Source organism: Rhinopithecus roxellana, chromosome 15 (assembly GCF_007565055.1).
Source record: "Rhinopithecus roxellana isolate Shanxi Qingling chromosome 15, ASM756505v1, whole genome shotgun sequence".
Taxonomy (NCBI): domain Eukaryota; kingdom Metazoa; phylum Chordata; class Mammalia; order Primates; family Cercopithecidae; genus Rhinopithecus; species Rhinopithecus roxellana.
In genome coordinates this window covers 38,747,147-38,773,485 of record NC_044563.1, presented here as the reverse complement: position 1 = coordinate 38,773,485, position 26,339 = coordinate 38,747,147, and the positions used below count along the sequence as shown (strand labels likewise).

Below are 26,339 nucleotides of genomic sequence, written 5' to 3'. Positions count from 1 at the left end.
TACTGAGATTCCTTAGTGTGAGCACAAAACATAAGAAGGTCCTGTGGGTTTTAGGCTGAAAAGATTCCAGTGAACTAAACGTAAGAATACAGCATCCCAACATTGACAAAAACCTCCTAGCATGATGGACAAGGGCCTCTGCATAAACTAGTTCTTTATTTTGTAGGGGATATTATTATGCTTTTTGTAATACAATGTTAGTATTTGGCAGCATGGGCTTCGTAGCAGGTAATTTTGCATCCCAATCTCCACTCTGCCACAAAACAGATGAGTCACCTCAAGCAAGTCACCTAACTTCTCTGCACCCTGGTCTTGTTGTTTGGAGGTACCAATACCTACAACATGGGAATTGCTATGAGGATTACATGAGTTTATGCATGCAGAGTATCAGCATGAGGTCTAAATGTAGTAAGAATTCAGTTAATACTAGCTACTGCTGTTGTTGTTATTATTCCTATCACCTGTTAGTTTCTCTGAGGCACACATGGGATTTACCTCAGATGAAGTGCCTCAGATGAAGTGGAAGATCCAGTGGCTACATCCCCGTCCTTTAGTGAGGGCTATTCTGGATACTTTCTGACTTGTTCTGGGGTGGAAAGTGCAAGACAGAGCCTTAAGGCATCCTCAGTGCACATGAGGTAGAACTTGTCAAGGGCTCTGTGGCCACACCAAGCCAAAGGTATCTTATCTTAGTGGGCTTTTCCCAGTTCCTCATGTGCCATCCCAGGATAGCTGCCTTTGGTGGCTCTGTAATAGTCTTCTCTTTGCCTAAAATCAACTGGCATTTTTTAGTGCTCACTGTGTCCCAAGAATTATCCCAAGTTTTAAAAGCTTATTCATTCTCTACACTACTAATGTTGTGGAATGATAGCAGATAGTGCATGAAGTGGCACCGGAATTAGCAATTCCCTGAACCAAAGAATGACTAATGTTCACTGGAGTGATTTTAAACCAGCACCCTGATGCCTTCTTATCCAGACCCCTGCCCCACTTCAAATCCTGCTGTCTCTAACAAACCCATGCAAATCAGGACCTAGTTATACAAACAACTTGAACCCTACAAAACAGTTTGCATTCCTAAAAGGTCCTTGAAGCCCATGAACTTGTTAATAAATTTTGGCATGTGTATATGTTTTTCTAGAGAGAAAGTCCATAATTTTCATCAGATGTTCAAATGGGTATGTGATCTAAAAATGGTTAAGGTAAACTAACTCCTTACACTTTTTTTTTCAGCCAGTAACTCTAGTTAAAAATTTCAACATGCAGCCCCCAACACTCCCTGGGAAACATATGCACATACCTGGGGGAATCATTGTCCTCTGAAGGCTCCCCAGCTCTGTCACTGGGCTGCCTGTTATCCATGGTATTTCAAAGCACTATTGTTCTGGGTTAAGAAGGACTGTTTGTCCACCAAAGCCCTGGACAGCAAACAGGAAATTAACTCTCTTTGAGAATTTTTTTTTTTTTTAAAGGAAGAGTCTGTGGGAGAAAGGGGTACTACCAGTACTAAACATTACAGAAGTGTTCCTCGTGTTAATGTCTTAGAAGCCCAGAGATGAGTGAGGATGTCTGAAGGGTGTCTGGCATAGGGCGATGAAAAGGTTGAAGGAATCCGTACTGTGTCTGGTTGGAAAAGAGTTGAGGAATCACAAGGAGCATTGGCTGTTATGAGCAGGGGAGGAATAGAGAGTATCCAGGTAGAAACAGAGGCCCATAAGGAGTGGGAATAATGAAATGCCTAGGAGGATGGGGTTATCATCCATCCAAACATAAAGTAGCACTACAAAGTCATTTTAAGAGGAATTCTACCCATAGTGCCCAGACTGTGGTCTTTACATACCACTTACCATGGAAAGGAGTCAGGATTCTGCATAGAAATGGATAATTGCAGGTTTGGAGCAGGAGCCTAGGGCATCTTTTCCTGCCAGAAAAGCCTACTGGAATCATGGTAAAGCATGACAAGAGGAAACTCAAATGGATTTCCACTGATTAAAGATGGGATAATATGAATATCCAAAAGAGTAATGGAATAATGACTATAACAGACTGAAACACATGAAATAGATTTAAAAACCCAAGTGTTTACATATATTTATCCTTAAAAACAAAATCATTTAACTCTTACAGTTACTCAGTGAAGCAGGTGCTATTTGTGGTAGGCAACAGGGCTCTCCTTCCTTCACTTCCCCAAGAAGATGTTCATGTTCTAATCTTTGGATTCATGAATATGTTATGTTACATGGCAAATGGGACTTTGCAGATATGATTAGGGTATAAATCTTAAGATACAGAGAGGATCCTGGAGTATCCAGGTAGGCCCAGTCGAATCACAAGAGCCCTTAAGCAGATAACTCTCCAGCTGGAGTCAGAAGAGAGGCAGCAAAAGGGGAAGTAAGATATTCAAAATGTGAGAAGGACTTGAGACATCATTTCTAACTTGAATGTGAAAGTAGCAACATGGCAAGGAATTAACGCAGCCTTAAGAAGCTGAGAGAGACTCCCAGCAGACAGCCAGCAGGGAAACCAGAGACCTCCGTTCTACAACCACAAGGAACTATATTTGGTCAACAACCTGAATGAGCTTGGGGCAGTCATCCCCAGAGCTTCCAGAAAGGAACACATTCATGCCAACCCTTGAGTTCAGCCTTGAGTCCTCACCTACACAACTATGAGATAATCAGTGTTTTAAGCTTCTAAGTTTATGGTAACTTTTTTTTTTTTTTTTTCCAGGACAGGGTCTCACTCTGTCACCCTGGCTGGAGTGCAGTGGCATAATCACGGCTCACTGTAGCCTGGACTTCCTGGGCTCCAACGATCCTCCCACCTCAAGCCTCCCAAGTAGCTGACACTATAGGCATGCACCACTACACCCAGATAATTTTTGTATTTTTTTTAGAGGTGGGTTTTTGCCACGTTGCCCAAGCTGGTCTTGAACTCTTGGGCTTTAGTGACCTGCCTGCCTCGGCCTCCCAAAGTGCTGGGATTATAGATAGGCATGAGGCACTGCACCCAGCCTATAGTACAAATAGAAAAATAACCTACTACTGTCGTGCCTGTTTTACAGATAAGGAAAGAGAAGCAAAGCAAGGTTAAATAACTAGAGTAGATCAGGGTTTATATCCAGGTTCCCGATCCTGCTCTCTTAACCTCTACACAATGCTGTCTCTTAAAAGCAAGATTAAATTTTTGATGTCTGTTCTAATGCAGGAAAAGAAACTCACCTGGCCCTACTAGTTATGAAGGAGACACCCTTAAGATGGCAGCTTGGAGAACTTAATGCCGCCTGTGGCTATCAGAATGTCTGATAGTCAGCCATTCAAAGAAGAGAGCAAAGTACTTCAGCCTCCTTATAGCTCTCACTTCAACCCACTGAGCTTTTGGGCCCCAGAGACACACATTACTGAGGATGAGAAATTATGAATTTTAGCAACTTTCCCCATATATCTGCCAAACCAATCTGAGTTACTGAATAATCAGAGCAAGTTTAAATGAAACTAGAACATGGCTCTTTCAAAGAGTGAATGGATGAAAATACATAGTAATATAGGATACCTGGTATTTATATAATAATTATTGAAGTAATAAGGTTTTTTTTTTGTTTTTTGTTTTTTTGAGACAGAGTCTCACTCTATCACCCAGGCTGGAGTGCAGTGGCGCAATCTCGGCTCACTGCAACCTCCACCTCCCAGGTTCAAGCAATTCTCCTGCCTCAGGCTCTGGAGTAGCTGGGACTACAGGCACCCACCACCATGCCCAGCTGACTTTTGTATTTTTAGTAGAAACGAGATTTCCCCATGTTGGCCAGGCTGGTCTCGAACTCCTGACCTCAAGTGATCCACCCGCCTTGGCCTCCCACAGAGCCACTGCACCTGGCAATAAGGCTCATTCTTAAGCTTCTTTTCCCTGTAACTCTGGGATACTTAAATCAGGTGTTATCATTACACTCATTTCCAGTGAGAAATTGAGACACAGACTGCTTAGGTGGCCTGCCTAGTGTACACAGGTAAAAAGATATAAACCTGCTTCTTCTCAAAATCATATACGAGTCCAGGAACATTTTCCTACACTTTTATATATATATGAAATACACATTTTAACTCATTATTGAAATCATCTGGTATGATGAAAGGAGCACCAACTCAGAATTAGGCAACCCAAGTTGAAGTCAGCACTTAACCAATTGCTGTCTGTGTTACTAGAGAAGGCAGCTCAGTCGCTCTGAGACTCAGTTTCTTCGGCATAATGAGGATAAAACTTTACGTGGCTCATAAATTATAAGATGAAATAAGCTATTACGAGAAGATTCTTGGACTCTGTGATATGCTAGACACATACAGGCTTTATTAATGTTTATTTCTCAACTTAAAATTGGCTGTAAAATATGTGTGTGGCTATTAATGTTATTATGAAAAAAAGCAGAGACAGCCATGTCCAAATTGTAATCTAAAAGTTACATTAATTTGATTCAGAGACTCATGTGATTTTGTGGTTTTAATGTTTTTCTTATTCAAGTAATCCTTTAGACTTATAAAGGTAGGAAGGCCAGGCACGGTGACTGACACATGTAATTCCAACATTTTGCGGGGCTGAGGCAGGAGGATCCCTTGAGGCCAGGAATTCAACACTAGCCTGAACAACACCATGAGAACTTATTTCTGCAATAATAATAATAATAATAATTTTTTAATTAGCTAGGTGTGGTGGTCACAGGCATATATAGTTTCAGCTACTCAAGGGGCTGAGGCAGAAGGATCACTTGAGCCCAAATGTTCAAGGTTATAGTAAGCTATGATCATGCCCTGAGACCCTGTCTCTAAAAAAAATCAAAGGCCTGGGTACAGAGGTCATGCTTATAATCCCAACACTTTGGGAGGTCAAGGCAAGAGGATTGCTTGAGCCTAGTTGTTCAAGACCAGCCCAGAATTTACAAAAACTAAAAAAAACTAGACAGGCGTGGCACACGCCTATAAGTCCCAGCTACTTGGACGGCAGGATGATCCCCTGAGCCTAGGAGGTCAAGGCTGCAGTGAGCCATGATCACACCACTACACTCCAAAGACCCTGTCTCAAAAATTAATTAATTAAAATAAAATTTAAAAGATAGGAAAATCAACTTGTATCTGTATGCTCCACAGCCAAATTTGAGATTAAAAAGCCTCTTTCAGATAATCTCCAAAATTCTAAAACCTCACAAAGGCAATTAATGAAATTGGCCAGTCTTTCTGCCAAAGGACTTGCATGTATTAGGGCTGGTAGGGCTGTGACCTGAATTCCTAAGGTTAGTCTTGACCTTCAGTGCTTTGAGGATTTCATTCCTCCTCTGTCATCTCTAACTGCTGTGTTTGGAGTTTCTAATTGGCCTGCTTCCTTTAAAAGTAGGTTTTTACCTTGAAGATGTGGACTTTGTTTTATCGCCTCCCTTCATCCTGAACCTACTTAAAAGTGGAGAAGAAACAAATCACTTTTGCTAAAGCTGCTCTATGATTCCCTAGAACAACAGACTCCCACAGGGCATCTCCCTCATCAGGGTTTTTCTTTCATCTCCTTTTCTGTCATCTGCCTCTTGGCAGTGAAAAAAGCAGTGGCTGGCTGGGTGCGATGGCTCACGCCTGTAATCCCAGCACTTTGGGAGGCCAAGGTGGGCGGATCACGATGTCAGGAGTTCGAGACCAGCCTGGCCACCATAGTGAAACCCCGTCTCTACTAAAAACACAAAAATTAGCCCGGGGGTGGTGGAATGCGCCAGTAGTCCCAGCTACTTGGGAGGCTGAGGTGAGAGAATCACTTGAACCTGGGAGGCAGAGGTTGCAGTGAGCCAAGACCATGCCATTGCACTCCAGCCTGGGTGACAGAGCGAGACTCCATCTAAGAAAAACAAAAAAAAAAGGCACTGGCCTACACTTCCCTTGTGTATTTAGATTAGGAAAATGCTGGAACAACTACAAATGTATACAGATAAAATAAGGCAGCAAGCCAAATCTTAAAATGTAAGACTTTCTTTTTTAATTAAAAAAAAAAAAAACCCTACAGCAAGTTGTGGCAGCTCATGCCTGTAATCCCAACACTTTGGGAGGCCAAGGTGGAAGGATCACTTGAGGCCAGGAGTTTGAGACCAGCCTGGGTAACACAGCGAGAACTCATCTCTACAAAACAAAAAATTAGCCGGTCCCGATGGTGCACTCCGATTGTCCCAGCTACTTGGGAGGCTGAGGTGTGAATCTGAAACTGCAGTGCGCCATGATTGTGCCACTGTGCTCCAGCCTAGGAGACAGAGGAAAATCCTGTCTCATAAAATAATATTAATAAAATTTTACTGTGTGTAATAGATCTGGGCTTGACAACTTATGAGGAGATCAATTTTTGAAAATAGATTCTAATTTTAAAGGGACCAGGGATCTTTATATTTAAAATAACCTCATATGAATTTTCCTGAAATGAGAATGGAATCAGTTATCTATTTTGTAAATTAGGATTTCTCTATAGCAAAGTACATAATATTTGTACACATTGTATGTATAAATGTTACATGCATTTACTTTTAATGTGTGTGTAACTTAATGCACATGGAAATGATAGGATGAGGCGAATACAGAATTGGCTCTGTAATACCTGGGGTTGAGTGTGGCCTTGACATAGGGACTTCAGCCATATGTTTTAACTTCTCTAATTCTCATTTTCCCCACTGGTAAACCATAAATAATAAAGTCTAGGAAATGAATGTGATACAGATTTATAAACTGTAGAACAAGTACAAGCTGATGTGATATTTCTACTTATACATTCAAAAACAAAACTTACAGGCTTGAGGAGAATACAAGGGGCTTCACCCTTGAAATCACAACTATAGAATGTTTTAAATACGGTTTTGAAATGCCAGCAGAGGCAGAAGAGAATTTCAGTAATTTAGGACTTAATTGGTTCTAATAAAAGACAGCGCCTTCACCCTACAGCTCGCCCCACGGACAATTTATACCATGAGCCTTTGTGAAGCAGAGCTTGGCATCTACCCAGACTTAGCTTAGAAGAGCCTGCAAAACCCAAAGTGTTTGTGGTGGGCAGCATTGAAACCAGCTCTGAAGAGACTTCCTATATTCGGGTTTCCTCCTGCTTTGATTTCATTGTATTTCTTTAGGCATTTCAATTACCATTTTGAACACAACATCTTTGAGAGTTACTTTGCTTTGTTTGTTAGTTCAGGAGCTCACAAATGGCCCCGACTGTGGGAAATAAAAAGTAAATGAGGAGAAGGAAGTCTTTTACAGAGAAACACTTGTTCTGACTGTAGATTAGGCTTAAGACAAAGCAAGCAAAAAGAGGCAAGCTTTTCAACAGCACATCAACTTTGAAACTTCATGAAGGTCAGGGCAGGCTTGCTGGCCGGAAAGGCTTTTTCCTCCCATTAATATAACTGAACACAAATATTTTAGCATCTTGACTAAGTTAACTTGAACTTTCTGAATGAAAGAATTGGCATTCAAAGAATCCAGTATGGTTCTGCAAATACAGTGGAGATAAGAACAATACCCAAAACTTTACTGGCACACTTTTTAACCCTTTTTCTACCACAAACTACTACAGGGCAAACTTGTCCCATATCCAGCTGACTCTGAATGGCAAGTTATCCCAGCATAGAGGTGGTAGCACCACCGCTTGTCTCTTCCTCAAAAAAGGCATATTTGTACCAAAGTGAGTGATAGTGGAGCCATTTAAGCAGATAGCCATAATCTGGTTGCATTTATTTTTAAAAGTAAATAATGTTCTGAAATATAGCCAAACACTAGCATAATATTTAATGGAGAATAACTAGAGGATTTTTTCTAGTAGTCAGGAATCAGACAAGAGCATCACTATGTTCACTACTATTTACTGTCATGCTGTAATAGCCAATGCAATTAGACAAGATAAACCAGTTTGTGTCATAAAGAAAAAGGTAGAACTATCTCTGTTTGCATGTAGTATAATTATATATCTGAAAAACTCAAAAGACTGAAAAGAAAAACTTCTATAAGTGATAGGAAAATTTATTAAAATAACAGGTTAAAAATTTTACATACAAAAATCTATAGCCTACATATATATAACCAAAAAAAAAAAAAAAAAAAACAGTGAAGTATATATTGAAAAAGAAGACTCTATTTAGGGTAGTACATATATAAACTTTAAAATGTGTTCAAAACCTATTTAAGGACAACTAAATGTTCCCAGAAAGGTAAAACAGTAGATTGAACAAATGAAAAAAGACAAACCATATTCTTGGATAGGAAGACTACATTAGAAAGAAGTCAGTTTTCCTTTATTAACCTGTCCTTATAGCATAATTGCAATTAAAAATGCTATCCAGTTTCTGTCAGGTGCTATACAGGTTTATTAAGAAGAACCAGCGAGAATAGCCAGGAAAACCATGAGAAAGAAGAAAAAGAGAGCCTAGCCTTTCCAAACATTAAAATGTACTATAAAGCCTCTATAATTAAGACATTTTGGTACTGATACATGAGAAGTCAGATAAACCAATGGAGCAGAATAGAAAATCCAGAAATATGCTAACTGCATGTGTAAATATAGAGTACAATAAAGGTGGCTTCTCAAATCAGTGGGAAGTGATGGTCTTCTAAAGAGTAGCATTGAGATAAATGGAGAGCCATATGGAAGATAATCGCAGTATGCCAGGAAAAATTCCAACTTGATTAGCGATGTAAATGAAAGAAAAGAAAACATGCAAATGCATATTTTAAAATGAATGTGTCCATTTATAACCTGAAAGCTCAAAAAATATTCTAAACTATGAACTAACATCCAGAAATAATAAGGAAAAAGATTAATGTATTCACTTTTACATGACAAAAAAAAGAAATAAAAACACCATAAGCAAAATAAATATACATGACAAAATTGAAAACATTTTTTCACCAAACTTCCAAAAATAAAGAACGAGAGGACATCTAACCTGTAGAAGAATGAGATGAGATACAAATAATTTAACAGAAAAAGAAATGCAAATGGATCTTAAATATATGAAAAGTTTCTCCAACCTCACTAAAAAATAAGAGAAAGGTAAATTAAAACTATACTGAAATGCCGTTTCTCATCTATCAGATTGGCAAAACATCTAGAAGTCTTACTACATATTATGTTGGCAAGGTTGTGGAAACAATCATTCTTACATATTATCATGAGAACGCAAAATGATAAAACCATTGGGCAGGGGAAATATGGAAACATATATAATAATAAAACTAAGCACCTATACTTTGATCCAACCATCCCAATTCTAGAACCCAAATATATGCTAGCAAAAAATATTTTAAAAATGGGCACGAGGTTCTTCCTTGCACACTCTTTCTAAGATCAAAAATTGGAGACATCTTAAATAAACACCAGTAGAAAACTAGTTGAATTAACTGATTCGTCTACTCACTGGAAGAGTATCTCTGTACTTCTATGGCATTATCTTCAGGATATAATGCAGGGTTTCTCCACAGCAACACTACTGATATTTTGGGTCAGATAATTCTTTATTGCGGGGGCTGTCCTGGGTGTTGTAGGATGTTTAGCAGCATCCCTGGCCTGTACCTATTGGATGTCAGTAACAGCCCTCCTCCAAGTGTGACAACCAAAAATGCCTCCAGACACTACTGAATGCCCCCTGGAAGACAAAACCCTCCCCAGTTGAGAACTGATGTTAAAGTTATGTTAACTGTAACTGTAATGTTAAATAGCATGGCAGGGAAGAGTGTATAAAGTATGTTTATATTAACAAATGTTTGGTGAGTAAACCATACATTTTTGTAAAGTTATCTGTAGGAGAAGGGAATAGAGTGTAGGGGGAAGGTATAGAAGCTGAACTACTTTAAATATTTTTTTTTGTAAATTTGACTTTGGTACCTTTACATATAATATTAAATTAAATATTTAAAAAGCAAGTCTAAAATTTGAACACAAATGGAAACAAATGATGTTAGATGTATATCTAGTTGGTAGCACATCTACACCAAGAAGATCTATTCTAAGTGACTTTGAACACACTGGTTTGACTATATATTCCTAGTTGGATAAATTCCTGGTTATTCTTGCTTGTTCTTCTTAAACCTGTATAGCACCTGATAGAAAGTAGATAGTATTTTTAATTACAATTATGCTATAATAATTGCAATTATTTATCCAACTAAGAATAAATTATAATTTATTTTATTATTATAATTGTACATATATAATTATAAAAATAAAAACTACAAAATAATATGAAAATTATTTTTAATGATCATAATTATAATTATAATAAGAATGTTGGAATTATTCTGAGATTTTTGTGCATGTGGTTCAAATAAAGCAATGAATAATTTTGATGATGTCATTAAGCATGAGAAATTTCAGCATGAGGAAAAGGAGATACAAATGTAAAAACAATGAGATTAAGTAAAAACCTTGATGCTCTAATTTTTAATAGGAAGTAGCAATATGAACTCATGAAATATTTATTTTTATAAAACCACAAACCTTTCCTGACTCTGCCCAGTGAATAAAACTGAAACATAATAGCCAATCCAGTAGCAATAAGTATTCCTAGCAGTGGATCATGGTACCTAAATATCATTTCTAACTAAAAAGAAAACAAGCCATTTTGGAGAAATGGGTAATTCAAGATTAGGGCAGAAAATGTGCAAAATAACACTGGAAAAAATTACTAGTAGCAATTATCATAAAGCAAGGAAGCTATCTTAGACTACTAGGGTTATGTCAAAAGATGTCAAGAACTAAATGGAAGAGGCTCCTACAGGTAGGGCTATTTATGCATCATTAATATAATAACTGCAATAGAGAGGAACAAATCGGATGTTATTAAATTCATGAGTTCATAATAATGGTTGAAAAAGAGTACCTCATTTGTCACTTTGGGAGGAGCTAAGGAACCAACTCACTATTTCAAAATAATAAAGGGAAAGAATTATTTATCCTACCTTTCCTATATGAAATGTACTTCACAGTAACCAAATAGTTGAGAAGTTTGTTTTTAGGGAACTATTCCAGCTAATAAATAAGGAAGAAAATAATAGAATTAAAACATTATCAATCTGAAATTTTTAATGAATTATCTGTGTAATGATTGCCAGTGTCTGCTAATATCACAGAACAAGAGAGAGAACCAGATACTATGTATCTCCAGATGGAAGTACACTAAATCACTCATCAAGGATTTTTGTCAAAAAAAAAAAAAAGCAAAGAACAAGAAAAAAGGAAACTGAATCTTAGCAAATCTTTTAGATCAAACAATTTATAAGAACTACAGGGTACAGAGGGACATGTAAAACACGACCACAGGGGTGCTATGAGGAAAATTCAGACTGTGGAAACTAAAGAAAAAATGGCTCAGTTTCTTCAATACTAGCAATAACACAGTAAAAAATCCAAGGAAATAGTAAGAGAAGAGTTTGAAGGAGAACCTATAAATTAAAATATAATTAACTCATTTATGGATGTATCAACCAAATGCAATGTTTGGACCTTATTTGCATATCTTGATTAAAAGAAATTATGAATATATATATATGCATATATGTGATTAAAAAGTACTTAAAAACAATTAGAGAAGTATGAACACCAATGGGCTGTTTGATGATATTAAGGAACTACTCTTTTCTCTGCTTAGGTGCAGCAATGGGATTGTGTGTGTTTGTGTTTATTCTAAGAGTCCTGTCTTTTAAAGATGCATACTGAAATTACATGATGGGTGGGATTTGCTTTAAAATAATATGGGGAAATAGGCAGGGACGAGTGGCAGTATGATGAAACCAGATTAGCAATTGATTATTATCAAAGCTGAGTGATACATACTGGAGTGTTCATTACACTATTTTATTTTGTCTGAAAATTTACATAATAAAATGCTTTATGAAAGAAAACAATTAGGAAACTTATTGGGAAACTTCGTACCTTAGCTGTCATTAGAGCCACATTCTTAGCTAGACCCTTCCTATCAGGACAACCACAGTGTGTGGACACTGCCATTGAGAAGCTGTGATTGCTCTGAGTCCACCTCATTGGCTCCTTTGCCTCTTCTGTGCCCCTTTTCCCATTCTGTCACTGCCTCCACAGAAGTCCACCAAGAGAAACACATAATAAGAACTTAAGATAATGGCACCTTAACAAACTAAGGTCACCTTGTGATCATATACTTTGTGCATCAAAGAATTCCACAGAATTATCACCTTCAAGTGGCTGTTGCAGCTGTTCAATTAATAGTGAGAATATTGATCAGCTCATAATTTATGTTCCTGCTAATATAAACTACTGGTTTATTGTCAACCTCTAATTACAGAGTGCTTTTATAAGAGAGCTTCCTCTGTGTTACAAGAGCTACTAGAAGCTAGGATCCAAGGACATGGAAGGGGGGAAAAAAGGCAGGAGGGCATACTTTTATTAGCAATGAGCAAATTGGCATTAGTCATCATTCTTGTCTTCTTTTAACTATAGGTATTTATCAAAGTGCTGGATAATAATGATAATGGCCCAGAATTCTCTCAGCCGAATTACGATGTGACAATTTCCGAGGATGTGCTTCCAGACACAGAGATCTTGCAGATTGAAGCCACAGATAGAGATGAGAAGCACAAGCTGAGCTACACTGTTCATAGCAGCATCGACTCCATTAGCATGAGAAAATTCCGGATTGACCCTAGCACTGGCGTGCTCTATACTGCCGAGAGGCTGGACCATGAGGCCCAGGACAAGCACATTCTCAACATAATGGTAGGACCGAAATCCTAATTTGCTCTCCTACAGAACCATTGACTGTTCAGGCCACACACATTAGCCTTCAGAAGTGTAGAGCCCCTAAATTTTGTAAGTAGTTGAAAATTTAGTCTTTTCACAGAGAGATTGCTTTCATTTTTGCCTTTTTATTTCAATGAAGAATTACTGTTGTTAGATAGCAACTCTGTATTTTTGCCAAACTAAAATATTAGATAAGCTCTGCAGCAGGGGCTGCTCAGTAAATGCTCCAAACTGACTGACTTGAGAGGGAAGGAACAGGTCATGTTCCCAGGCTCTGGGGTTCGTTTGCACCCAGAAGATTTCAAAGAAAAATTGAAAAGACATTCCTTGAGAAGTTAATCACAAGGGTAATCATTTACTCAGCCTATGCAATGCTCAGTCCTTGGAAAGATTTGGAAAACCAATTTATTACTTATTGTACTGGCATTGGACCTAGTAGTAAATACTGGCACACAAGAGAGATCTCAATACATGCGAAAGCCTACAGAGAGTATCAATCTGAGTTTGTGTTTATGGGACCTCCAAATTATATAGGAGAAATTGCTTTACTTTTAAAGGAGTGCTTAGCTAGTTCACATAATTGGGAAATAGAGATTAATAAGAAACATCCTTGATTAATTTATGGCCTGAAGTCTATCCCTCCAACCAGCCAAGAATCCCCACAGCATTGCACAGCCACTTCCTGTCAGAGCCCCCACTGTGTTCCTTTAAGACCAGGTAGAAGGACAGACTTAATCTTCTGCCCTGATTGGTGCTAAAATACTACACTAAGACAGTATAAATTCCTAAGCAGCTGAAAGTAATGTTCCACTAAGTTTTACTTTTCTTTCATAAGACTAGAAACCTTCCCCGACAAGAGGAAGTTTGAGTGTCATGCACTTAGCTATAGTTTCCAACTAAGACTCCAGGAAACGATGGGGTTACTTATAGAGGTCTTCCAGTCATCACTCTGGCCCTTCATTCATTCATTTAACATATATTTCTCAAGCACCTACTATGCACCAAACACTCTTCTAGGCACTGAAGATACAAAAAAGACAAAGTTCCTGCACCCTAGGAGCTTACGCTTAATTGGAACTGACCTAGATTTCAACAATCCCCAAATAAAGAGTTCAGCTTGATCCTTGGGTATGGCAGACCAGTCTGCAGACAGGGAAATTCAGCATATTCACTGGGCTAATTCTGCATGTGTTTTCTCCAAGGGCAGAAACCTTGTGCTAGTGACTAACTCCATTCTCATGATTCTTTAAGCCATTTCTGTTCATTCTTTATTTAACAAACTCAGAAATCCATTTGGTCACCCTCTACCATTTATCACTTACATAATTGAATATTTCGAGCAAACAAGTGCTTTACACTGCCTTTCTCCTAGCTAAGCCATTTTAGTCATTTTACTCATTCCTCCTAGGTACTATTTCTGAAAACCCCTTTCTCTTTGTTGGCTCTTTTCGGTATATTTTCTAATTTCTTCACATCTCTCTGCAGGTATGGAGTTTAAAATTGAAAAAGCCAAGAGCACATATTTGATTAGTGCTACATCAAATGATGGCAAAACCTTGTGGTTAAAGAAATGATTATTTGCAAGCTTCTGCCATATACAAACTAAAGGAAACTTTAAAACTGCCAAGCAAGGTTTTTTGGTGAAATCAGAAAGGGGGTGCTTCAGCACTTTGAAGAAAATGACAAATGGTTGTGTCAAGTGTGACATTTTATTTAACGTTTCTCTAAGTAAGAAATTAAGATTTGATTCATCTTCCCAATGGTCAGGGTTCTCTCAGCTCTAGACTTTTGTATATATTGGCTTTTTTTGCCTGAAAATGCCGCACACTGCTACCACCACCATTTTACCACTCCTACTTGTTCTTGATACCTTTTTCAGGAAGCGAAATGCTAGGTTAGTTTCTTCTCACTATTCTGCGAGCACCTTTAGTGCATCCCATGAGAATACTTAGCCCTGAGCATTATACCCATCTATTTACTTGTTTGTATTCCCACTTGACTCTAAGCTTCTTGAGGGCAGGAACTGTATCAAATTCACTGCTGAACCACCAGAGCAAAGCCAGGGACTTAGACAGATAGGTGACAATAAATGTTTGTTGAATGGATGAATGGAAATCCCTACATTGTGTTCATTGATTCCAGTCTTTAGTTGCCCCTGCAGAAGAGCCTCTATCCACTATTCTGTTATCAGCTGTGTACACAAATAAGGGGGAGGCCACTGTATGGGGAGAGCCAGAGCACAGCACTGTGTCTGTGATATCAAGGCATCAGTTCTACACACACAGACTGAGCACAGACCACAGGCCAGACATTAGGCTGAACAGTAAAGGTATTGTAACCCCTGCTCACGATTTCCTCCCAATGTTTCCTCACTTGATGATACTACCATTTATTGAGCCCCTACTAGAAGCCTGGAACTGGGTCAAGCACTTTGCATGCATTATTTCATTTTGTCTTCACCCCAGACATAGCCATGTGAATTCTTTGCTATTTAAGATTTGAGTCCCACCACTTCTTGTATTTTGCCTAAAGGTCAGAGATCAGGAGTTTCCTTATCGAAGAAACTTGGCCCGAGTCATTGTGAATGTGGAGGATGCTAATGATCACAGCCCTTATTTTACCAACCCACTGTACGAAGCGTCTGTGTTTGAATCTGCTGCTCTGGGATCAGCTGTTCTGCAAGTGACAGCTCTGGACAAAGACAAAGGAGAAAATGCAGAACTCATATATACCATAGAAGCAGGTGAGAGCTGTTGCACTGCACAAATTTCAGCATAATGCATGGCATTCGACCCTCAGTAGCATTTATCACCGTGTAAAATTCAGATCATTAACCATAGAACATCTCTAAATGAACTTTTTTGGCCAAGCCGCTGTCCTATTTGGGAGATGATGGTGGATAAAGTTCTTGACGTTTCAGTAATAGGTTTTCCATCATTAACAGCAAGGAAAGTTTCCTTTGTTGTGTTCGATCTTGGATTTTTCTGGAATAGAGAAGAGAAAATAAATATGCTATAAATTTACTGGCTTTTACCTGTAGGCCAACAAGCCAGGGCCTCAGACTAAAATAACCAAAGCCACCAATAATCTGAGGGCTACCAGGGTGTTCTGTGAATTGAATCTTAACAAGTCTTTGTTTACTAGGTGGTCTGTGGGCTTCAGAAATTCCTTCAACCTCACAGCACAAATTCACATCTTTGGAGGCAACCTGAGTAGCAGAGTAGGTGGTAGATATGGATTCTGAACTGCTTGCTAAACCTGACAAATAAATACAGGCTCTTGTTTTGTTAAATTTTTTTAAAATTAGAATATTTTAAAATTAATTTTAACATCTATACGGCAAGACCATAGTTTACTGATGGTTTGAAGACTGATAGCTAGAAAGCTTTTATGACGAGAGATGAATAGCTAAGCAAGAAAAAAAACCTAAAAATAACAAATATCCTTTCTCTGCCTATGTTCCCTTCCCCATTCCATCTTTTTTGAATATTCAAGCCACTTATTTCCAAAATGTTCTGCAACATTATGTCTGTCGTGAATAATGCCAAATGCAATCTCCTTTCATGCCAGGGATGGAAAGGCTTCTCTCCCTTCATTTAAATGTAGAGCATTTTTGAGAGGAGTTGAATTAAAATATGAATGCTAGGATGACAGTTTTGGACTAGAAATTTTAGAAAAAGGAAAGCCAACAACCTTCTAAAAAAAGTTCTTGCATTAAATGATAACTTAAAACTATTTCTTGTATTAGGCACTCACATTTTACATCGGTCTGTGCTAAGCTCTATTGAAAAAAAGAAAAAGAAGAAAAAGAAAAGATAAGAATTCATAATAGCAAAGTTCCCAGAGAGAATTTACCTATTTTTTTTTTTTTTTTTTTGGTTTCCATGAAATTTCCTTTCAATCTAAAGCCTGACCAGTATTTTCTTAGAAATGCTATTTTACATCTTTTATTTATCACAGGACATTTTTATTACTTAATTACATAATCTTTGTTCTTTGGGTTCCACAAATAATATAAGGAAACTTTTCCAATACATGAATATTTCAATCATATCCCAGAAAATGTCACCTAAACCAACAACTCTTTTTATTCTTTCTATTGTTTTTTCCAATATTGTGTGTTTTTCTTTTCCCCATATTCCTTCATGCATATACATTGTTTCATGTCACTGTAATTATTTAGATATAGGGTTTTATGTCTACTTTTCTTACTGTGTTCTAAACATTTGCTGTATGTCTCTACCTGCTTTTTATATTTGTCATTAAGCCTGCTACTTATACTCCTTTGAGATAGCCAGATAATGTTTCAATCGGTTTGGAGTTTCTTAAGGAGTAATTTAACTTACCATGCAACCAAAAAGACTGCTCTGCTTATCTTTTGACCTCTACAGACTACAACATGGTGCCCAGTCATTTCTTTAACTGATTACAAGACAGAACAGTTTTTTCCTTAAAACATCTTTTATATAGAAAACACGAACTCCCAGAAAACCATGGGAACAACTGATATCTCAAAAAAAAAAAAAAGACCTTTCATTATATGTAAGAAACTAGTGAGGATTACAATATTCACAATAAATCTCAAATGGCCAGTGAGCCTCTTCACAGACAGACAAACCCACACTAGACTGCACTGGTTTCTTCCTAGTCGAGGGTGGGAGCAGATTTCTTCCCAGACGAGAGTAGGAAAGAGGCAGATCCCAGATGCTTCAACACTTTGAAGCAAATGACAAATGATTGTGTAAAGTATTATGTTTTATTTAACTTTTCTCACACACATCAGATAAGCAAGATTTCACTCTGTTTATTGGTGGGCTATAAATTTCCTGTCTCCTGCCTGTCCTCTAAAGTGACTGTAGAAGCTTTTTATTTTGGCCTGAAGGACTGAGGCAGAATTTGAGTGCAGAGCTTCAGGTCTTATGTCTACTTTGAGTTTTGTGTTTGGTGTCAATGATGAGTCTGAGGCAGGATTGTACAAGAGAGACTGGGACTGAGTTAGTTCGGGTGGGGGCATATGGATCCCAAGATGCATATGAACAGAGAGTTTAAAATATATTTTTAGATTTACCTCTCCTCTCAGTCAACAAATATTGAGCAACTTCTTTGTAGCAGATGCTGTGTTGTGTACTAGATAAGGAATGATAGCACAGCTTTTATTCAATTGCCAAAAATCTACAGAGACCATAGATTCCAAAAAACAAACAGAGGTCAATTTTTCAGGATTCAAGTGTAGCAGGAAAGAATAAGCAGGAAGTGGAGTCCAAGAGAATGGGTCAATGTGTCAAAGAGGGAAAGAGGAGGAGGGCCCACTTTGGACCTGATGTATCAGCACACCATTCTGGAAGGGTGTCGCAAGCAGATAAGCAGCCATGGGATAGTAGGGTTATGAGTTTCTACTTGAGGCCAGGCACAGTGGCTCATGCCGGTAATCCCAGCATTTTGGGAGGCTGAGGTGAGTGGATCACTTGAGGTCAGAAGTTTGAGACCAGCCTGGCCAACATGGCGAAACCCCATCTCTACAAACACAAAAATTAGCGGGGTGTAGTGGTGCATGCCTGCAGTCCCAGCTACTGTGGAGGCTGAGGCAGGAGAATCACTTAAACCCAGGAGACAGAGGTTGCAGTGAGCCAAGATTGCACCACTGCACTCTAACCTGGATGGCAGAGTGAGCTCCATCTCAAAAAAAAAAAAAAAAAAAAACATAAATTATATTTGAGGTCAAAAGCTGGCTCCCCATCATCTCCACCGTAGCATATCTTGCTGGGTATGAAGAAATCTGCCGGGTGTGGAGTGAGGGAGGACTTACCTAGAAACTCTGCAGTGGGGCACCATAATCAGTGAACACCAAGATCCCTGGCTCCAGTAGCATTCATCAGTCAAGGTTGCATGTTGGTGCCATCACTGGAAGGTGACCATTGCTTAGTTGAAGTGATTTCCCCTACAAAGGTCTGTGAATCACCTGTTGGCCACTCAATTCTATGACACTATTCATTGCAGGCTTGAAAGTTTACTCATAAGATCATTGAACTTTTTATTGTTGTCATCATAAAATGGCCGTGTTTAGGTTGCAAAGTAATAAATCATGCCGACATCAATGACAACATTGTTTAATATTCACATTTGGGGGGCTGGAATTAAAATGACCTCTTTATTAGATATACTTTGTCTTTTAAAATAAGCAAGTATCTTCTTGAAATAGATGTTACATGAACATGACCATTTTGTGTTCAGACATGGAAAACTTTATATAACTAGCATGTAGAAAGAAGTATGTAGAGACACCTTATAACTGCCCTGAAAATCTTGGTCCCTATTTGAATGATTCCAACATTTAAATTATATGCCTATCATACTACAATGTTCAAAAAGAAAGAAAAGTCCAGATAGAGTTGAATAACCAAGATCTTTAACTTTTGATTGGAAAGAATCTCAACATGGAAGTATGTGTGTTCTTTGAGAAGTGTGAGAAAGCTTGATAAGAAAAGCAAAAATAACTTGATGAAGGATACAACTTCGCACTACCCACCACCTTTCAGCTCTGTCGCCACCTACCTTCTTTACATACTCCACATTGTGTCTTCCTCATTCTTTATTCCTCTGTTATTTCTCTCATTCTCAACAATCTCAGATTTCGAACCAACACATGTTTCTGAAGCGGAACTCTAAACTGCTGCAGTGTCATGGCCATAGCCCTTCCCCTGCCAGCTATGTCAAAGTGGGGTGCCCAGGTTTCAGTTTCACAAGGATTATGTCTCATGTTCTTGGTTACAGTGCTGGTTCAGATTCTTAACAGTTTCTTGGTACTCTAGAAACATCTCAAATGCTTGGTGAATAGAATGGTTACAGATTGAGCAAATGCCCTATAACTTTGTATGTTTACTTTTATGTCTAGGTGTGTGCATGTGTGCATTCAGAGGCATGGGAGAGGGGTAGAGCATGAGTGGAGAATAGAAGAGGAATCAGGAAAATTCCTCACACTTACAAGGCAAATGATGACCTGCCAAGAATTCTCCATGCCTGACTGAACAAACCCCTTCACCAAAGTGGTGTTTTGAATAAAATCATTTTTGATAGGGTGAAATAATACCAATTCCATGTAGTAAAGTTTGCTTTCGGGATAATCTGAAAACAACTGACTACTTTATAATGCTCTGAAACTATTCCCACAACCCTCTTTCTTTTAAACCTAGAAGAGAAAATATGACACTGCTACCTAAACCAGTGGCATTCATATGTGGGCTTCCCAATCTATCTGTCTTCTCACAAGGCTGGAAATAGGGAAATCCTACACATTCTTAGCAGAAAAAATCTCTCCTTCAGGCTCTCTTATTTACCAACTTGAATGACACAAGACTGTGTTATTGTCATTGTTGTTTTTAACCTGGATCTAGAAGCTACTGATCTGAAATTTACCATATAACTGGGAAGCTCATTTTTGTTGCTTTTCAGTACCCCTGAAAGAGAGGCCTCTCGTTTCAGAATGACACAGATGAGTACTATAATTGCTTTCTACTTGCCACATTGCAGTAAAGTACCTATAGATAAAAAGCTAATCAAAAAGATTTCAGTGACCCACAATGTAACTCATTTCACCATTGATTTCTGTATTTTAGGGAACACTGGGAACACGTTTAAGATCGAACCGGTCCTAGGCATCATCACCATTTGCAAAGAACCAGACATGATGACAATGGGTCAGTTTGTCCTATCCATCAAAGTCACAGATCAGGGATCCCCACCAATGTCTGCCACTGCAATTGTGCGCATTTCTGTCACCATGTCTGACAATTCTCACCCCAAGTTCATTCACAAAGACTACCAAGCAGAAGTAAATGAAAATGTTGACATTGGAACATCGGTCATTCTAATCTCTGCCATCAGTCAATCTACCCTCATTTATGAAGTCAAAGATGGAGACATTAATGGGATCTTTACCATAAATCCATATTCTGGAGTCATCACCACTCGGAAGGCCCTGGATTATGAGCGCACGTCCTCTTATCAGCTCATCATTCAGGCCACCAATATGGCAGGAATGGCTTCCAATGCTACAGTCAATATTCAGATTGTTGATGAAAATGATAATGCCCCAGTTTTTCTCTTTTCTCAATACTCAGGCAGCCTAAGTGAGGCTGCCCCAATTAATAGCATTGTCAGGAGCTTGGATAACAGCCCACTGGTGATTCGAGCCACAGATGCTGACAGCAACCGGAATGCTCTGCTTGTGTATCAGATTGTGGAGTCGACAGCCAAAAAGTTTTTCACGGTGGACTCCAGTACAGGTGCAATTAGAACAATTGCCAACCTGGACCATGAAACCATTGCCCATTTCCATTTTCATGTGCATGTGAGAGACAGTGGTAGCCCCCAATTGACTGCAGAGAGTCCCGTTGAAGTCAACATTGAGGTGACAGATGTGAATGATAACCCACCTGTTTTTACTCAGGCTGTGTTTGAGACTGTCTTACTTCTACCTACCTATGTCGGAGTGGAGGTTCTGAAAGTTAGTGCCACAGATCCTGACTCTGAGGTACCCCCTGAACTGACATATAGCCTAATGGAAGGCAGCTTGGATCATTTTTTAATTGACTCAAACAGTGGAGTGCTTACCATAAAAAACAACAACCTCTCCAAGGATCACTACATGCTGATAGTTAAGGTATCTGATGGAAAGTTCTACAGTACATCCATGGTCACCATCATGGTTAAAGAAGCCATGGACAGTGGCCTCCACTTTACACAAAGCTTCTATTCCACCTCAATCTCAGAGAACAACACTAACATAACCAAAGTTGCTATTGTCAATGCAGTTGGAAACCGCCTTAATGAGCCCTTAAAATACAGCATCTTAAACCCAGGAAATAAGTTCAAGATAAAATCTACCTCAGGGGTCATTCAGACGACTGGAGTCCCCTTTGACCGTGAAGAACAAGAGTTATATGAGCTGGTGGTAGAAGCCAGCCGTGAGCTGGACCATCTGCGAGTGGCCAGAGTGGTGGTCAGGGTTAACATTGAAGACATAAATGACAATTCTCCAGTCTTTGTGGGCCTCCCATACTATGCTGCTGTTCAAGTGGATGCGGAACCTGGGACTCTGATTTATCAGGTGACAGCCATTGACAAAGATAAAGGTCCAAATGGAGAAGTGACATATGTCCTACAGGACAACTATGGCCACTTTGAAATTAACCCTAATTCAGGGAATGTTATTTTAAAGGAAGCATTCAACTCTGACTTGTCCAACATTGAGTATGGAGTCACCATCCTGGCCAAGGATGGTGGAAAACCCTCTTTGTCTACATCTGTGGAGCTTCCCATCACTATTGTCAACAAAGCAATGCCTGTGTTTGATAAACCCTTTTATACAGCATCTGTCAATGAAGACATCAGAATGAACACACCCATCCTAAGCATCAATGCCACCAGTCCAGAGGGCCAAGGCATCATATATATCATTATTGATGGGGACCCTTTTAAACAGTTTAACATTGACTTTGACACTGGGGTCCTGAAAGTTGTTAGCCCTTTGGATTATGAAGTTACATCTGCTTACAAGCTGACAATAAGAGCCAGCGATGCCCTCACTGGTGCTAGGGCTGAAGTCACTGTTGACTTGCTAGTTAATGATGTAAATGACAATCCCCCTATTTTCGATCAGCCCACATACAATACAACACTATCAGAAGCATCTCTTATTGGGACACCTGTTTTACAAATTGTCTCTATTGATGCAGACTCAGAAAACAATAAAATGGTACATTATCAGATTGTCCAGGATACCTACAATAGCACAGATTATTTTCACATAGATAGCTCAAGTGGCTTAATCCTGACAGCACGGATGCTGGACCATGAGTTAGTACAACACTGCACTTTGAAAGTCAGATCAACAGATAGTGGCTTCCCATCACTGAGCAGTGAGGTTCTGGTTCATATCTACATCTCTGATGTAAATGACAACCCTCCAGTTTTTAATCAGCTCATTTATGAGTCATACGTGAGTGAATTAGCTCCCCGGGGCCATTTTGTAACCTGTGTACAGGCCTCTGATGCAGACAGCTCTGATTTTGACCGGTTGGAATATAGCATTTTATCTGGGAATGACCGGACGAGCTTTCTGATGGACAGCAAGAGTGGAGTTATCACATTGTCCAACCACCGGAAGCAGCGGATGGAGCCTCTGTACAGTCTCAATGTGTCTGTCTCTGATGGGTTGTTCACCAGTACCGCACAGGTGCATATTAGGGTACTTGGGGCTAACTTGTACAGCCCTGCCTTTTCACAAAGCACATACGTAGCTGAGGTGAGAGAGAACGCGGCTGCAGGAACAAAGGTAATTCATGTTCGAGCCACAGATGGTGATCCAGGGACTTATGGGCAGATCAGCTATGCCATCATCAATGACTTTGCCAAGGATCGATTCCTCATAGACAGCAATGGGCAGGTCATCACCACAGAAAGGCTAGACCGGGAAAACCCTCTAGAAGGGGATGTTAGCATTTTTGTGAGAGCCCTTGATGGTGGAGGGAGAACAACTTTCTGCACTGTGAGAGTGATTATTGTGGATGAAAATGACAATGCTCCTCAGTTCATGACAGTGGAATATAGAGCCAGTGTCAGGGCAGATGTTGGAAGGGGCCATTTGGTCACTCAAGTTCAAGCCATAGATCCCGATGATGGAGTAAATTCAAGGATTACTTATTCCCTCTATAGCGAGGCCTCTGTTTCAGTGGCTGACCTCCTGGAAATCGATCCTGACAATGGCTGGATGGTCACAAAGGGTAATTTTAACCAGCTGAAAAATACAGTGCTTTCGTTCTTTGTCAAAGCAGTAGATGGGGGCATCCCCGTAAAGCACTCCCTCATTCCTGTCTATATCCACGTCTTGCCCCCTGAAACATTCTTGCCATCATTCACCCAGTCTCAGTATTCCTTTACCATTGCAGAAGATACAGCCATTGGGAGTACAGTGGATACCCTGAGAATTTTGCCCAGTCAGAATGTCCGGTTCAGCACAGTTAATGGGGAACGGCCAGAAAATAACAAAGGGGGCATATTCGTCATAGAACAGGAAACAGGCACCATTAAACTTGACAAACGCCTTGACCATGAAACCAGCCCAGCTTTCCACTTTAAAGTAGCAGCCACTATACCCCTGGACAAAGTAGACATTGTGTTTACTGTGGATGTAGATATCAAGGTATTGGATTTGAATGACAACAAGCCAGTCTTTGAAACTTCAAGCTACGACACCATTATAATGGAAGGGATGCCTGTTGGCACCAAACTCACACAAGTGAGAGCTATTGACATGGACTGGGGCGCCAATGGACAAGTCACTTACTCCCTCCACTCAGATTCCCAGCCCGAAAAGGTAATGGAAGCATTCAATATTGACAGCAACACGGGCTGGATCAGTACCTTGAAGGACCTAGATCATGAGACAGACCCCACATTCACCTTCTCTGTGGTGGCCTCTGACCTTGGAGAGGCATTCTCTCTTTCCTCCACGGCCTTGGTATCTGTCAGAGTGACAGATATAAATGATAATGCACCAGTCTTCGTGCAGGAAGTGTACCGAGGGAATGTGAAGGAGAGCGACCCACCGGGCGAGGTGGTAGCCGTCCTCAGCACCTGGGACAGAGATACGTCTGACATTAATCGCCAAGTGAGCTACCATATTACAGGTGAGTAAACACCCATAGTTTTCATTACGTGCTCTGCTTTATAAAGAAAGATGGAAGATGGCAGGGAGAAGAGTAAAGAGAGGAGGAAGATGGGATAAGGAGTTGAGTGTAATGAAGCCTCTCTGGAGCTGAGTAAAGGATCTCTGAGTAGATTGCATTTTTTGCTTGTTGGCTATTGCTAACTCAGCCTTAGTTTGGAGTACACAGGTTTGTCGTAAACGTGTTACCCACATTGGTAACTAGTCTTTGTGTCACCTCTTCCTATTTAAAAAGGAGTCCAGCCAAATATCTCAGTTGAAGGAATGAAAATAACAACTTTCTGGTGGAGAGGTTCTGCTTTTAAGCATGTTCCTTTTTTCTACCTTTTGCAATACTGAGCAAAACAAATGGCTTGATCACAATAGGCTTCACATGCACACTTCTCCTGGCCATAGCAACACATGTGCACCCACGTACACACATTAGATGGCATGGTTTGATCCTTCCCTGAGAAATCCTATATTATAACTACAAATCAAGGGGTATTTCTTCTGACAACCAAATTTTTTTTGGATTTCTTTTCTGTCTTTCAGACTAGCAAGTCGCAATTCAAGGGGAAAGCCAAGGTAGACAAAGTCAGTCATTAGGAAGGCACAGAAAATGTCACTGTTGCCCTGAGAGGCTAAGGATTTCATCTCAGAGTAGTTTCCCAGGGGGCAGCTGACCTTTAGCTGAAAGAGGAGAGGGTTGGCAGTGTGGGAATGTTCTTCCTAAAAACTATTTGGGGGATGGGTTAAAACTAATATTTTGATGTTGTCACATTCAAAGGCAGAACATAAACAAAGTGCCAAAAGATTGTAAAGAATCATCAATACTTGCAGTCAGGTGTCTTCCCTTTAGAAAAACTACATCATTCAGAGTGAAAAATGAATTAATTAGAATGCTCTTAGGACATAGACTCTGCTTAAGTATGTTAGTAGGAAAGTTAATTAATCACTGCAGAATAAGATCCACAGTAGAGCAAACGTGTCAATGCTTGGGGCTGCCACACTTTTCAGCATGATTCTCTTCCTTTTTCTTTATGGGACAGTTCTCTTGGTGATGTTTTCCCCTTGAAACACTATGCATTTTATGATTTATCTGAGACTTTCTGTTTTCATTAAAATATGTATTTCTGCAGTTAAAACGTGAAAGATAGTGTTGAAGAAAGAGGTGAGTGAAGCATCACTTTAATTCATTTGCATTTATTTTCAGAAAAAAAAAAGCTTCTTAGGCATTCTGAAGGGTCCTTTTCTATTTGGAAAAACTGTAAAATACTCAGCCTTAATTATTTATAGATAGCCTCTGAATTGTCAATGGATGATTTAAAGGGACTATCCCATTGACTTTAGCAAAGTAATGAGTACAGAATAGCTTAAAGCTACTGTTACTATTAGCAGTGCCAACCACCAACTGATTTTAATTAGATTTAACTTTTGCTCTTGATGTAACACAACTTGGCTGTGCTGCCTCCGATTAACAAAGTACCATTAATCATTTCATGTAACAAAAGAACAGTGTGGGCCTGCACTGAAAGCATTTAATAGAGAGGTTAAATTTGTGTGCGTTGAAATAATATTCAACTAAAGCATAATTGAATCCTGGCCAGTGGTGGAGGAAAGTGATATCCCAGGGAGGACCCTGAAGCTCCCTAGAGCAGGGTTGCTCAGCCACACTGCTATTGACATTTGGGGCCAGACAATTCTTTGCTGAGGGAGGCTGTCCTTTGCACTGTATGATGTTTGGCAGCATCCCTGGCCTCTACCCACTAAATGCCAGTAGCACATACCACCACCATCACTTCCCTCCCACCAAAGTGACAAGCAAAAATGTCTCCAGACATTGACAAATATCCCCACAGAGGGG

At 39.5% G+C, this 26,339-nt stretch overlaps 1 protein-coding gene across 2 annotated transcripts in view; it reads left to right on the top strand.

Moving 5' to 3' along the window:
• FAT3 (FAT atypical cadherin 3) overlaps window positions 1-26,339 on the top strand; it is a 721,964-nt gene that overhangs the window by 600,446 nt on the left and 95,179 nt on the right. For both annotated transcript variants that reach the window (XM_030918946.1, XM_030918947.1), the window contains 3 exons: window positions 12,469-12,744; window positions 15,301-15,511; window positions 20,382-24,455. In XM_030918946.1, coding sequence (XP_030774806.1) covers window positions 12,469-12,744; window positions 15,301-15,511; window positions 20,382-24,455 — 4,561 coding nt within the window. The remainder of the gene's footprint in view (window positions 1-12,468; window positions 12,745-15,300; window positions 15,512-20,381; window positions 24,456-26,339) is intronic.